Raw genomic sequence first — 13,738 nt, 5'->3', positions numbered from 1 at the left:
TTTGTCCTTAATTTACTTTTACCTATGCATGTCCATCTGTTGGAGCTGGGTGCCGGGGGGGTGGGGGGGGTGGTATCTGTTCTGGGGTATATTGTATTTAGATCTGTAATCAGAACACTATTGTTTTTGTAATATGTAAAACTCAATAAACAGACGGTTCAAAAAAAAAAAGAATGGCTACTAAAAACCTGTATATTTTAAAGAGGGCTTGCTGCTGTAAGTATGATTGTGAAAGAGGATAAACATGTTGGGATTTTAAAGGCAAATAAAATATGGAGAGGCGCCCGTTTGGTTTTATTTCATTGGTATCTTGTTTCATCTTTACTGGTCACACATTAACTCATAAAGTCCAGTGGGGTCACACTGTACATAGACACACACACACACACAGAAAGAGAGAGAGAGAGAGAGAGAGAGAGAGAGAGAGAGAGAGAGAGAGAGAGAGAGAGAGAGAGAGAGAGAGAGAGAGAGAGAGAGAGAGAGAGAGAGAGAAAGAGAAACTCAGATCATGGTCACTTTTGGGGACGTTACATAGACTTACATTAATTTCCTGGAGACTGACCCTGAACTTTATCATCACCATTACTTCCCTAAATCTAACTCCTCACCCATTGACCCAAAGATCAGCATTTTACCATTTATGGACATGACTTTTGTCACCAATTGGACAAAATGTCCCCAATCAACTGGTCTTAAGCCTGATTTGTTTCCCTGAAAGTGACCTCAAGTCATAGTACACACACTCACACTCACACTCACACTCACACTCACACACACACACACACACACACACACACACACACACACACACACACACACACACACACACACACACACACACACACACTACACACACACACACACACACACACACACACACACACACACACACACACACACACACACACACACACACACACTGACATCTGTTACACACAACAAGCTTGAGCTAAAAACTGTAACAAATATATTGACAAATGTTGACAAAACAACTCCTTGTTTTAAGTGTATTTCTTGGGTAACAGTGTGTGTTGCTGATATAATGATCCAAACCCTGTACAAATATAATCCAGTGATTGATTTTTAGTGTGCATTTAATCTCCAGACTTGTATCTAAATAGACAAATGTGAAAAATGAATGACTTATGATCGGATTCACTTGTTAAAGGAATAATTCTTAAGTCTGTTTTAAAACAATCAGCTGCCCAAATTAATATTGTAATACGTTTTAATTACTATAATCATTCCTTCTGTTCATACTGACCATTAGAAGATCCCTTCATAATGCACTGACAATGTAAGTGATACAGGACAAAATCCACAGTCCTCCTTCTGTGCAAAAATGTATTTAAAAGTTTATCTGAAGCCATTATGAAGCTTCAGTCGTCCAAATGAGTCAAATCAAGTAGATATGTTTCAATGTTACTGTCTTTTTAGTGCCAAAGTTCCTCTTATTGTTACTATACTTCCACAGCAGCTCAACAGGGAAACACTAAGAGGGAATTAATGCTAAAACAGACAGAGACAGAGTAAATGTGGCAGATTTTCACTTAAACTGCTTTTGTGTGTGATTGTGATCTACAGATAAATGGACCTTAGTTAATACAAGACTAGTCAAAAGTTTGGACACACTTTCCCATTCACTTGAAAGAGAAAGTGTTTCTTTTTTCCCCCCTTTTTTCCTGCTTTCTGCTGCTATATTTGATATTGTTTTAAAATCATTGTAAGTCATGTTTTAATTGACTCATTTGTATTATTCTCCATTTAAACTGAGTCCCATCATGGCTAAGTTCATTCACTCTGTATAATACAGTACTTTGTGTATGATATTGTGGCTGTCTGCTGTCCTTTGTGTTGTTTTAGGAAACTTCTGCCCCCATGTGGATAAAAGTGTATCCAACGTGTTTACAAAGTGGGTATTTATTTATTGATCTATTTATTTATTCATATTAATTTATTTTTTCCTTCTCTTATGTATTATTTTGTTTGTGTTGTGTACATTCTGTTTACTTCATGTTTTTATTTTTATTTTTTTTTATTTTATGTTACAACTGATTATTTCTTAAAATAGAACAGCAACAAAGACAAACAATATTTAAGATATGTTGTTAGTTACTTATTTATTTAATCATTATGTGTTCATTTATTTATTTATTTATTTATTTATGTGTTTATTTATTTTTGTCCTCCTGTTATGTATTATTTGTATTTATTGGTTTTTTTTGGATATTCCCTTTACTTTGTTATTTATTTATTTATTTATTTATTTATTTATTTAGTTAGTTAGTTAGTTAGTTATTCATTCATTCATTCATTTATTTATGTGTTTATTTAGCAATTTATTCCCTACTGTATTACTTTGTTTTTACTGAATGAAAAAAGCTTTTTGTATATTCCATTTACTGTAAGTTATTTTATTTATTTATTTATTCATTCATTTATGTATTATGTGTTTATTTTGCCAATTATTTCCTCCTGTATTACTTTTTTACTGAATGAAAAAAGCTTTTTGTACATTCCCTTTACTGTTTTTTTAATGTATAATTTTTTTTATGTTATAACTGAATATTTTTCCAGTTTATTATTCTATATTTTATTATTTAAACTTATTTATATGTCACTTTTTATTGTTTGAGCTTCACGGTTGTCTATAAAGTTGATAGAATTTTTTTTTTTATGACGTATTGTCACGTGACCTCCACCTTGATCATATGACTAGACAGCTACATCAGGATACTGGAGGAGCAGAGGAGCGTCTCTCTCTCGCCCTCTCTCTCATTTTCACTCTCAGTTTTTTTAAAAGCTTTTTCATCTCAACGTTTTGAGTCTTTTCTTCTTCTTAAGTGGAGTTAAAGTTAAACACGATGTTTTCAGGACGAGGATCCAACACGGAAACAGGAAGCCGGCTCTGTGCTGCCCTGTGGTTTCTCCTCTCTGCTCTGGTGTCTCTAGGTGTTTGTCTCCGAGGATCTGCTCAGGTACACCCAGGTGTTGTTATTACACTGCAAATATCTGAGTTATAACACAGTAACAACAGCAGAAAAGTGGTGAATATTGACTTTATTTGTGCAGCACCTTTAAAAACTGTTGTTACAAAGTTTTTCACAGAGTATAGGAAGGGAAAAAGGCAAAATAAACAAGAAACAAGGGATCAAATCGATGAGTTCAAGTACAAAGTTGTAAAAATGTAATGAAGCATCTGCATTCATATAGTTGAGACTGTTAAAACTGTCAGAAATTATGATTTAATATTTAATTGACTTCATTGACTTTTTTTTAATGCTATTGTATCTTTGTATTTCTGTTATGTTGTCCAGTTATTGAAAGCCTTCAGGTGTTTTCCTCAGTGTCAAATGTTTATATTCCTGTACTAAAATTAGCATCATCACCCGACTATTAAACCTGACTCCTGGTTCAAGTTTAAAATATTATAATTGCCCCTGAAAGGTTTTGATGTTTTTAAAGGATAAGTTAACACACTGAAAGATGTTTTTCCTCGCTGTAATCATTCCTCCTGTTCATACTGACTGTTAAAAGATTAAAATGTGCTTTCAGTGGAAGTGATTAGGACAAAATTCAGCTCAGTTTTCTGCAAAAATGCATTTAAAAGTTTATCTGTTGCTTATGTGAGGCTTCAACAGTCTGAGTTAGTCATATCAAGCGGATATCTGCCACATTTACAGTCTTTTTAAGCATCAAATCCTCTTTTTGTGTTTCCCTGTTGAGCTGCGGTGGAAGTATAGTAACAAAAAGAAGGACTTTGGCACTAAAAAGACTGTATTGTTGAAATATATATAAACTTGATTCGACTCATTTGGATGACTGAAGCTTCATAATAGCTTCAGATAAACTTTTAAATACATTCATACATACAGAAGGAGGACTGTGGATTTTTTTCCTCCATCACTTACATTATAACTGTATCATGAAGGGATCTTCTAATGGTCAGTATGAACAGGAGGAATGATTACAAGAAGATTAACTATTTTAAATGTGCATGTGGGCTGCACAGATTTAAGACAGATTCCTGAAGTGTGTAACCTGACACCAGCTGGATTTTGAAAATATTATCAGTGCCCTAACAGGTTTTGTCCCTCCGTGCCCTCTCACGTTATTTTTCTCTCGCCCTCTCCGTCCAGATCGACCCTCTCCTGTACGAGGAGCAGCTGCTGTGGGTGAGTGGAGGCCCGGGGGAGGTGAGCACCTACAGGATCCCAGTGCTCACCTTCACCCCTAAGGGAAGCCTGCTGGCATTCACTGAGGCCAGGAAAGGATCGTCCAGCGATATTGGAGCAAAGTTCATCGCAATGCGGCGGTCCACGGACAAAGGCAAGACGACCCCCCCCCCCCCCCCCCCCCCCCCCCCCCCCCCCCCCCCCCCCCCCCCCCCACACACAAAATAAACAGACTGTGGACAGGCAGAAAAAGATAAACACATAATAACAGAGTGGCTGTGAATGCTTAGGAGTGAAAACCAGAGAGAAATATTAAAAAACAGCAGTCAACAATCTGTTAAATTTACAATCCTTTCTTAGTTTCTTTTAGCAAACATCAGTCATGGCTTAAAATGCTGTCTTATCTGCATTTTTCAACTTGTATTTAAATGTTTTTTTTATGTTACATATGCATCTTAGCATGTTAATACTCAGATTTATCAGAAAACAACATCATGAGTAACACAAAAGTAAAAAAAACAAAGTGATGTTCATAAGCTAAAAAATGGAAAATTAGGTTACAATGATAACACGTATTATGATAATATATTAACTTATATGGTACATTTTTCAAAACAGAGTTTACAAAGTACTTTGACAGACGAAGCAAAAGCAGCACAATAAAAAAGTAAAGACACATGACACAGAAAGCAATAAAAAGGCCGACATTTAGAAGATGTCAGTGGAAAACAAAAATGTGATGATGAAACTGATTAAAAGATAATAAAGGGATGACGTAACATAAAAACCAGTCTGTTGAAATGAGTTTTTAGAAGTGATTCTTATCTTGTACGAGCCTTATATTTTCAGGCAGGTTGTTTCAAAGCCTGAAGGCAAAAAACACTTTTATCTGAAGCTTATATGAGGCTTTAGATTTGAGCCTCGAGTTTGAAACAGCCAGAAGGATCCCAGCTGAGATAGATACTTAGATTATTTCAGTATTTATTGAATACTACAAGTTTGAAAGAATGAGAAAAAACCTGCACACTGTCGATCATTTGTCTCTCTATAACATAATTTCTGTCCTCAGACCAGGTGAAATTCCTTCAACTCTTGTTTTAGTTTTACTTGGTGAAGGTCTGAGGACACAAAATGATGTTAACAAAGTGAGAACAAGTGAAGGTTTATTTTAGTCTTTCACACTTCAATCTGTATCAGAGTTGTGTGCATCCTGCTGAACTGAAACATAACACAACAGCCTGAGTAGATCTGCTCTGGTGTCTGAATATCTTTCTCTGGATTGCTGTAAATTAAACTGATTGGAAGAAACAGTTAAATAAACAGTAAAAGTAATATCAGTAAAAGTAGGAACAGTAACAGACAACAAAAGATTTCCAATTGAGAAGTGGAGTGAAACTGATGATTTGACTTAATGTGGTCTATGAATGGAAAGTTTCAAATCCATCAGTATGAAGAGTTTAATCAAGAGTTTTTGTCCTAATCCCTCGCCCCTTGTCTCTTCCCCTCCAGGAAACACCTGGTCCCCGACCAGCTTTATCGTGGATGACGGATCGATGATGGACGGCCTGAACCTGGGCTCGGTGTTGGTGGATGAGGAAGTGGGCTCAGTTATTCTGATCTACTCCCTCTGCTTCCACCTCTACCAGTGCAGCCCGGCCAGCACCATGATGGTGGAGAGCATGGACGACGGCCTCAGCTGGAGCCCGCCCAGAAACCTCTCGGTGCAGCTCGGAGTCAAGAATTTCGCCCCTGGGCCCGGCTTTGGCATCCAGGTGAGAGAACAGTGTGATACTAAGGTGTGAGAGGCTCAGGGTCAAGCTGTCTCATAGCTGTAAAGTGAGCTAAAATGTAACCTTAGTGATCTTTATGTGTTCATGTCACATTGGTTTTACAGCCATTACAAGCTGCTGAGATCTCAGTAATTCAAGTCATGCACTAGCAATAATACCAAGTCTTATAGAGAGACTTTAAAGGCATAAAACTGAGTGGTTTATAAAGTAATGATGAGTCACAGACATCCTGTTCACTCCCTGCACAGATGACCATTTAATCTAATTTAATCTAAAAATCTGAGTCGATACACATTTGTTCCACTTCTGTAATTATTCTAAAGGAAGGATTAAACATGATTTTGTGTTTGAATTTGATCCTGGATGACAAATGCGGATGACGTTCTTATTTAGTAGAATTTGTACTTCATACAAAGAGGAAACGTATCTTGTACATCAAATGTCAAATATGCAGTCTAAATTAAGAAGTGAAAATGAGTTGTAATTTCAAGCTCACTGCATGTTGCATCCGTAAACTAGTCAACCAGTTCAGAAAGAAGTAGAAAAGTAGTAGAGTAGACAAAATAATCTGAACACTTTATGGACTGTTCATGAGGGAATTAATTAGTTTATTACAATGGACTTATTGTCAACTCTGAAGTGACTTTTCCAGAATTATATGAGAGCAACAAAGATGGATCATAATGCTTTTAATGCCACTTAACTACAGTAAAGTTGGGATGCAGCTGTCAGCATTGTGACCACCAGATGTGTCTGTTTTTCTTTTAGTCCAGGAAACCAAATATTAGCATCCATACTGCCTTCGACCACATTGTTCAAAGAATCAAGAACAATCTAATCTGTCAAAGGTTGCAGTTTAGAAATTTGTGGCAAATTATGCCAAGATCAGACAAACTGCACCCACAAAGAGGAAGAGCAGTCACAAGTTAAAACTAACCAGCAGACATGTGGTTTACTTACAGTCAGATAAATATATACTATAGAGCAGGGGTGTCAAACTCGTTTTAGTTCAAGGGTCACATACAGCCACAAGTGGGCCAGACCAGTAAAACCATTGAATAACTACCTATAAATAATATATATTTTATATGACTTTACTGTAATAAACTATCTATTTACAAAACAGATCAACAGTCTGAGATGTCATAAGAAAAATTTGTGCAATTTCAACAACATGATGTCTCAGTTTTTTCAGATTATTTTGCACAGAAGCTGCTGATTGATGTTCAATATATGAATGTTGAATATAAATATAATATTTCAGAGTATATGGGTTCTGGTCAGGGTGGGGGGAAAAAACTCAAAATTGGAATTACTTTACTACAATTTTCATACATTGAAAAGTTATCCAGTGGGCCGGATTAGACCCTTTGGTGGGCCGGTTCTGGTCCACGGGCCGTATGTTTGACACCCCTGCTGTAGAGTCTGTATTAGAGCTCCAAATAACGATTATTTATTTTCAATTAGTTCTTTTCAATTAATTGATTAATCATCCTGATCATTTAAAACTTTAAAACAGTGAAAAGCTGTCCATCACAGTTTCCACAGTGATGTCATCAAATGTCTTAATTTGACCGACTAACAGTCAAAAAACAAAATATATTCAGTTTCTGTAACGTAAGACAACAACAAATACTCCAAGAGAATCTAAAACCATCAAATTTTGGACCTAAACAAAAGACAAAACCCAACTCTTACATAACACTGCAAACAAAGTACTTGGTTTTCGGTATCATACTCTACAAAATAAAATCAGCCACGTAAAATGTTCCCTTCCTGAAACACAGTTCAGGTTTCGTTTTAGAATCATTCATCCAGAAAAAATGATCAAAAATTAATGAAGTTGTACTAATTAGTGTAGCTCCTAAATCATTATATAATGAGTAATACAACATAAAATGGACTTCCGCTTCAGTCGCACCTGAATCACACTGCAAACTGAGTCTTTTCTCTTCAGGCAGAGCAGTAAACTCCTACAGCTGATGGTGATGCACCTAAAATGTACATGTCACATAATTTAAGGATTATGTTTCTAATTTAGTTTTGAACCAAACATCAGCAAACCATCTATCCTTGTCCATCAGGAACAGCTTGCACTGCACTGGGCATCATGAATATTACACTATAATCAGATTTTTTTTTTCACTTCACTAATTCAAAGAGTGTGAATCCAAAAGTTGAATCATCTCATATCTGACATTTGGCGGCTCTCATCCCATATCACCAGCATTGACCATTTTGGGCTGAGGATGTTCTAGTTTATGTACCATTAATATAATATGAGGACAGCATATTCAAATTATGAGCTCAGGCTTGTTTGTGCTAAATGTGTAAAAGAAACCTGCAAAATGCAAACCCACTGTATGTCATCTGTGAACAGATTGCATCTCCTAATGTGACGACGACCACGTTGATTTTTATTTTCCGAACTCTGTAAACAAGCACGTTTAATTGCTGCAAAACAGACAGCAGTGCATTTGAAATGTTTGCAGCAAGAGAGCAATTAGACTGTACATAATAATAGTAGGGGAGAGCTGTGATTGTGCAAATGAGTTGCTTATCCCGCTCTCTACAATCTGAGCAGAGCATCTGTATAGCTATTATGTTTGTGCAGATTCCTGCCAGCTTTTGGGACACTAAACCTTCTGTTGGATTGCAGCAGCTCAGACAATATGTATGATTAGTATTCTGGCTTTGCTTTGTGAGAGAGCCGTGTTCGTGGTTCGGGCTGCTAGTTTCAGATTTTAAAGCTCGTTTTATAGTGTTTTTTTAACAAGTAAGAATAGTTCTATGAGGATGAATCAATAGAAAATGCAGAAATGTATATTATGCAGTGCTGATTATTTAAAGAGCTTGTTTGTATTCTGTGCATGAAGGCAATCCATGTTTCAACACTGAAAAATGCTCTCAACTTTTGGCTTTTTTGTTGGCCAGAATTTCAGAGTGATGTATTTGCTCTCTGTAATCAATTTTCCATATTCAGAAAATCTATTTGTGATCTCTGCTTTGATCATTTTCAGAGTTGAATCAATTAACTTTTACAATCAAATTTGCTCTTTTCTATTTGTATCTTTTGTTTATTGTGTACTGACTCTACATCATTTTGTATTTTTGTATCTGCAGAAGAAATACAACCCGGCTAAAGGAAGGCTGGTGGTTTGTGGTCACGGGACGCTGGAGGGCGACGGCGTTTTCTGCATCCTGAGTGACGACCACGGACGCAATTGGTACAACGGCGCTGCGCTGAAAAGCATCCCGTACAACCAGAAGAAGAAAGCGCAGGACTTCAACCCTGATGAGTGCCAGGTACACAGACCCTGCTGTGTATAAATCACTTAATTCACTTTTGCAACATGTCGGCTATGCAGCATGTGCCTTAATTATTCAGCTATCAGGCTGCAGTCATCTTACAAGAGCAACACAACATGAAAACTCAATTTAAGGACTTACAACTGAGAGTCTATTATCTATTATTATGCTCCTCAGCAGTCCCCACTACTGTGACAAAATATTACAGTGACTGGGAAACTAAATAATTTTCATTTCCACCATTTTGGATGTATTTAACAGCAAATGCACCATATTCAGACAGATGGTCCTTTCATTAAAGCTCCATTTATCAGTATTTTAATATTGACAATGAATCAAATGAATATGTGTAGTATGAAACCTACAGAAAATCAGCTTTTTAGCCTCATTTGATTTATCGTTTGTTTTTATGCCATGCAAATTTCCTCTACAGTTCAGTCTAAGTACTAATCTAGTTTTCTAGCAATAACTGGCAGGTAATTTGATTGAAAAAGAGCTCTGATAAAGCTACTGTAAGCTGCCTGTGCCAATATTAAACAGCAGAAAGGTCAAATGAACAACTAGCTGTTATAGAAAGTTGAGAGATATTCTGTGTAGTTTGTGTAGAAAATAAACCAGTAAAAAAAAGATAATGAATGCCAATGTTGCTGCAATAGTTTCCTAGCATTTTTCCCAAAAGAGCTTCATGTTAGGGCTGTTGTTGCAGAGCCCTTCTGCCCCCTACTGGCCGAGCAAATCAGCCAATAGGATTTAAAACACCGGGCAATTATCTCAACCTTTGTGTGATGTGTTCACTGCAATGATCTCGAGGTGTCATAACTCATCTGATTTCAGTGTATGAATATTAAACATCACTTTAGACACCTTTTTTACATCACAAAAGCACGAGACACTGCCACTTTTTCTTTCTTCTGCCCTTTCCTGCAGCCGGTCGAGATGCCGGACGGCAGCATCATCATCAACGTGCGAAACCAGAACAACTACCACTGCAGGTGTCGGGTGGTGGTGCGGAGCAGGGACGGCGGAATGTCCCTGCCCATAGACGACCTGTTCTTCGACTACGAGCTGGTGGATCCTGCGGTGGCGGCTGGAGCCCTGCAGAAAGAGGGAGTGCTCTACTTCACCAACCCCTCCAACGAGCAGCACAGTAAGGGTCACCACAACCTCTAACAATCAAAATCAAAGATACCAAGAAAAAAAAGATGAATCTGTATCGACTTCTTGCCTTTTTTCACTCAGGAATCAACTTAACTTTACGATGGTCGCTGACCAATGGCACGTCTTGGGAGAATAAAGCTGTCCAGATATGGGCGGGGCCAAGCGGCTACTCCAGCATGACCTCATTGGATAGCGGCTCAGCAGAGGACAGGAAGTTCATTTTTGTCATCTATGAGAAGGGGCACAAGGAGTATATTGAGACAATCTCATTCGCCAAGATGCACCTGTACGGCGGCCGGTAGGGCTCATAGGTAGAGGTAATTAGAGGTAAGGAGGAAGAGATCATCAACAGTCAGATATGAGCTGAAACATATTGAATACTGAACATATTTGACAGAAAAGAGTATCTGAACCTGACCTCTTAGTGTCTGTTGTGTTTGTCTCATAGATTCAACCATTGGATGTAAAAAGGAAACAAGACGAGGTGGTTAACTCCCTCGACTTTCTCAGGAAGAAAAAAAAAAGAGACTTTTAAAAAGCTCATTTTATGGTATATAAAAAAACATGGGAAAATATGATGTTTGGCACTGTGAAACGCCAACTTATTGTGTTTGGACTCTAATTATGTTCTCATCTTTCTTGTTTTCTCTGCTGTCTGAAATTCCTGAAGTTGATGAAGTCACAAGTTTTACGTCTGTTTGTTTGGGATTTGTATTTTTGCACAGCCAAAATATCTTTTTGGGAGTTCCTTCTTCCTAGACAAAATACAATATATAATAGCAAGCTTCAGATGGGATAAAAGTACACTAGCTTCCAAGTAACTTAAATTGTACTTTCATGTAAATATCAGCTGTTTTTTAAGCAGACAACTACACCTCATTTATACATTGAATTCACACCAAAGTATCACATCAGTCTTCCACACAGAGGTAGATGAAAGACTGGTATCTTTGGGGGAGGGGGGGGGGTTGTATATAAATTATGGCGTTAACACAAAGATTTTAAGCACATCCCGAAAATTCATCCACCACGAATTCACCTCACAGATTCAGTCAGATTCACTGTATACTCAGTGTAAAATACTATTCATTCCTAGTTGCTCGGATAATATAATTTTATACTGAAGCGGCCTACATTCAAATCATATTTATCTGCACTTGTTCTGGGTTATTTTTTTGCCTTTATTTTAATGTGTGTGCCATGAATTCACTCTGATTGAAATTGGCCTTGCCTTTGTAAATCCGCAACATGTGTCTGTGTGTGTAAAATAATGTCAATAGCCTTTTTTTGTTATGAGACTGCACTTGAATGTCCTCTGCTATTTCCTAATGGATTTGAGTGGTTTTAGAAACAAAGAAAAATGAATGTGTGATTGAATGTGAGAGTGAGGAGGGAAGTACTTCATGTAGTCAAAGTGTCCTCCTTTGTACTTATGCAGAATACTTTGTAATCAGTGTGAACTCCAGTGTACGCAGATTTGGATATTTTAATAATAAATAAATATATAATTAAGTTTCAATTGAAGCCCTGTATTACCGGCACTGTACACAAGATTACCTTTTGTTCTATCTTGGCCAATATCTTATCTGTAAAATAAAGAAAAGATTGCACACAAGATTTCATACTGCCTTTTTTTGGTTGTTGTTGTCGGAAATGTAATACGTTACAGATTACTAGTTACCCTGTTTTATTTATTTGTTTTCAGCTGTTAGGGTAAGTGTATCCATTAAGCACCTACATCTGAGTTCAGGTGGTTTTCATGGATACTGACATGATTTATAAGGGAGATCATTTCTTATAAAGCAAGATTTATCTCTAATGTGAAAATGTATTCATTAGTTCATGTAGATTGTGGAAAATAAAATAAAGATATTTGATGAAAAAGGTCAAAAGTCTGACATGGGTCTGACATTAACTGGTACTGTGACACCATTTAAGCCCATGTGTGTTCCTAATAACCCCACATCGTGATTTATGAACAAAATATTGATTTCATAGAATTAAAAACAGCAATATATGTATTCAGTAACATGTTAAATATTAAAAAATTAGTTTAAAACCCTCCTGAGTAACGGATTACAGTTACATTTATTTCATAATTAAATTACGTAACACTGTTACACGTAACTAGTTAATCCCCAACACTGGTTGTGAGTGCAGCCGAGCTGATCTGCTGTCATGATTTAGTGTTTCTGATTAAATAATGACGGAGATGCTGATTCTTTATGTCAATGATTACAACACAGGAAGGAAAGGACTTGATATCTGTACATTAATTTCCCCCAGTATGTCACTTAAATGGATCCTGTAAAGAATATTTTTTAAAATGTTTTTATTTACCAAATTAACAATATTATTGTTGGAAGACTTGTTTTAAAATTGAAAAAAACTCTCATGAAACAGATATGAGGATAGAAGTGATGCTTATCTATGAGTGACCATGCAAATTAGTTAAAAGTAAGGGATTTTATTTTATTTTGACTTCATATTGTTGTTTTTAACACAGTTTGCTAGGTAATTCAATACTGTCATTAGCACACAAAAACATGAATGAATAAATGGCAGCCATGTGTGTGACCTGGCATTCCCTCTATGTCTTGATAAATCTCTTTGAAGCCTTTTTAGTACGTTTTTTCCCCCACCCATTTAAAAAATTGGACGGTATAATAATAATAATAATAATGATAATGGTACTCGTATTATGACAACTCATGCTTCATCCATCCCCGCCAAGCTTCAATCGATAATGTTTATAAACCACAAACAGAGCCAGAAAGCTTTGTGTTGTCATGGACACAGACTCTGAATTTCGAAAAGCCACATTAAGACAATTACAAAGTCAGCCTACTAGTATATCCTGAAGAATATATCAAGGATTAAAGGATTTATGTCTCGGCAGGATCTGGAAAAACTGGTTCATGCATTCATCTTCAGTAGACTCGACTACTGTAACAAAGTCTTTACAGGTCTCACTAAAGAAAGCAGTCAAGCAGTTGCAGCTGATTCAGATCACTGCTGCTTGAGTCTTCTTAAATACCAAGAAAGTGGATCACATCAGTCCAGTTCTCACATGTTTACACCGGCTTCCTGTCTGTCAAAGAATACACTGTGAAATACTGCTGTTAGTTTATAAAGCATCGTATGGTTTAGAGCCAAAATACATTTCTGCTCTTCTGCATAACCATCCGGACCTGTCAGGTGGTCTAGGGGTCTGCTTTGTGTCTTCAGAGTCAAAATTAAACAAGAAGAAGCAGGGTTTACTTTTTATGCTCCACATATCTGAACAAACTCCCAGAAAACTGAAGG

At 36.8% G+C, this 13,738-nt stretch overlaps 2 protein-coding genes across 2 annotated transcripts in view; both read left to right on the top strand.

Moving 5' to 3' along the window:
- Positions 1-2,755: 2,755 nt before the first annotated feature.
- Positions 2,756-11,369, top strand: neu1 (neuraminidase 1). Its single transcript, XM_062435674.1, has 7 exons — positions 2,756-2,978; positions 4,140-4,329; positions 5,685-5,947; positions 9,089-9,271; positions 10,202-10,421; positions 10,514-10,759; positions 10,881-11,369. The coding sequence occupies exons 1-6, from the start codon at positions 2,865-2,867 to the stop codon at positions 10,732-10,734; spliced, it is 1,191 nt and encodes a 396-aa protein (XP_062291658.1). The 5' UTR covers positions 2,756-2,864; the 3' UTR covers positions 10,735-10,759; positions 10,881-11,369.
- The window catches only part of clic1 (chloride intracellular channel 1), a 99,589-nt gene continuing 96,266 nt past the window's right edge, over positions 10,416-13,738 (top strand). The window contains exon 1 of the mRNA XM_062435677.1: positions 10,416-10,419. The gene's annotated coding sequence lies outside the window, so the exon portion shown is untranslated. The remainder of the gene's footprint in view (positions 10,420-13,738) is intronic.

Source organism: Scomber scombrus, chromosome 16 (genome assembly GCF_963691925.1).
Source record: "Scomber scombrus chromosome 16, fScoSco1.1, whole genome shotgun sequence".
In the NCBI taxonomy this organism is placed as follows: Eukaryota; Metazoa; Chordata; class Actinopteri; order Scombriformes; family Scombridae; genus Scomber; species Scomber scombrus.
The sequence above is the reverse complement of the archived record's forward strand: the minus strand, read 5'-3'. Positions and strand labels throughout refer to the sequence as shown.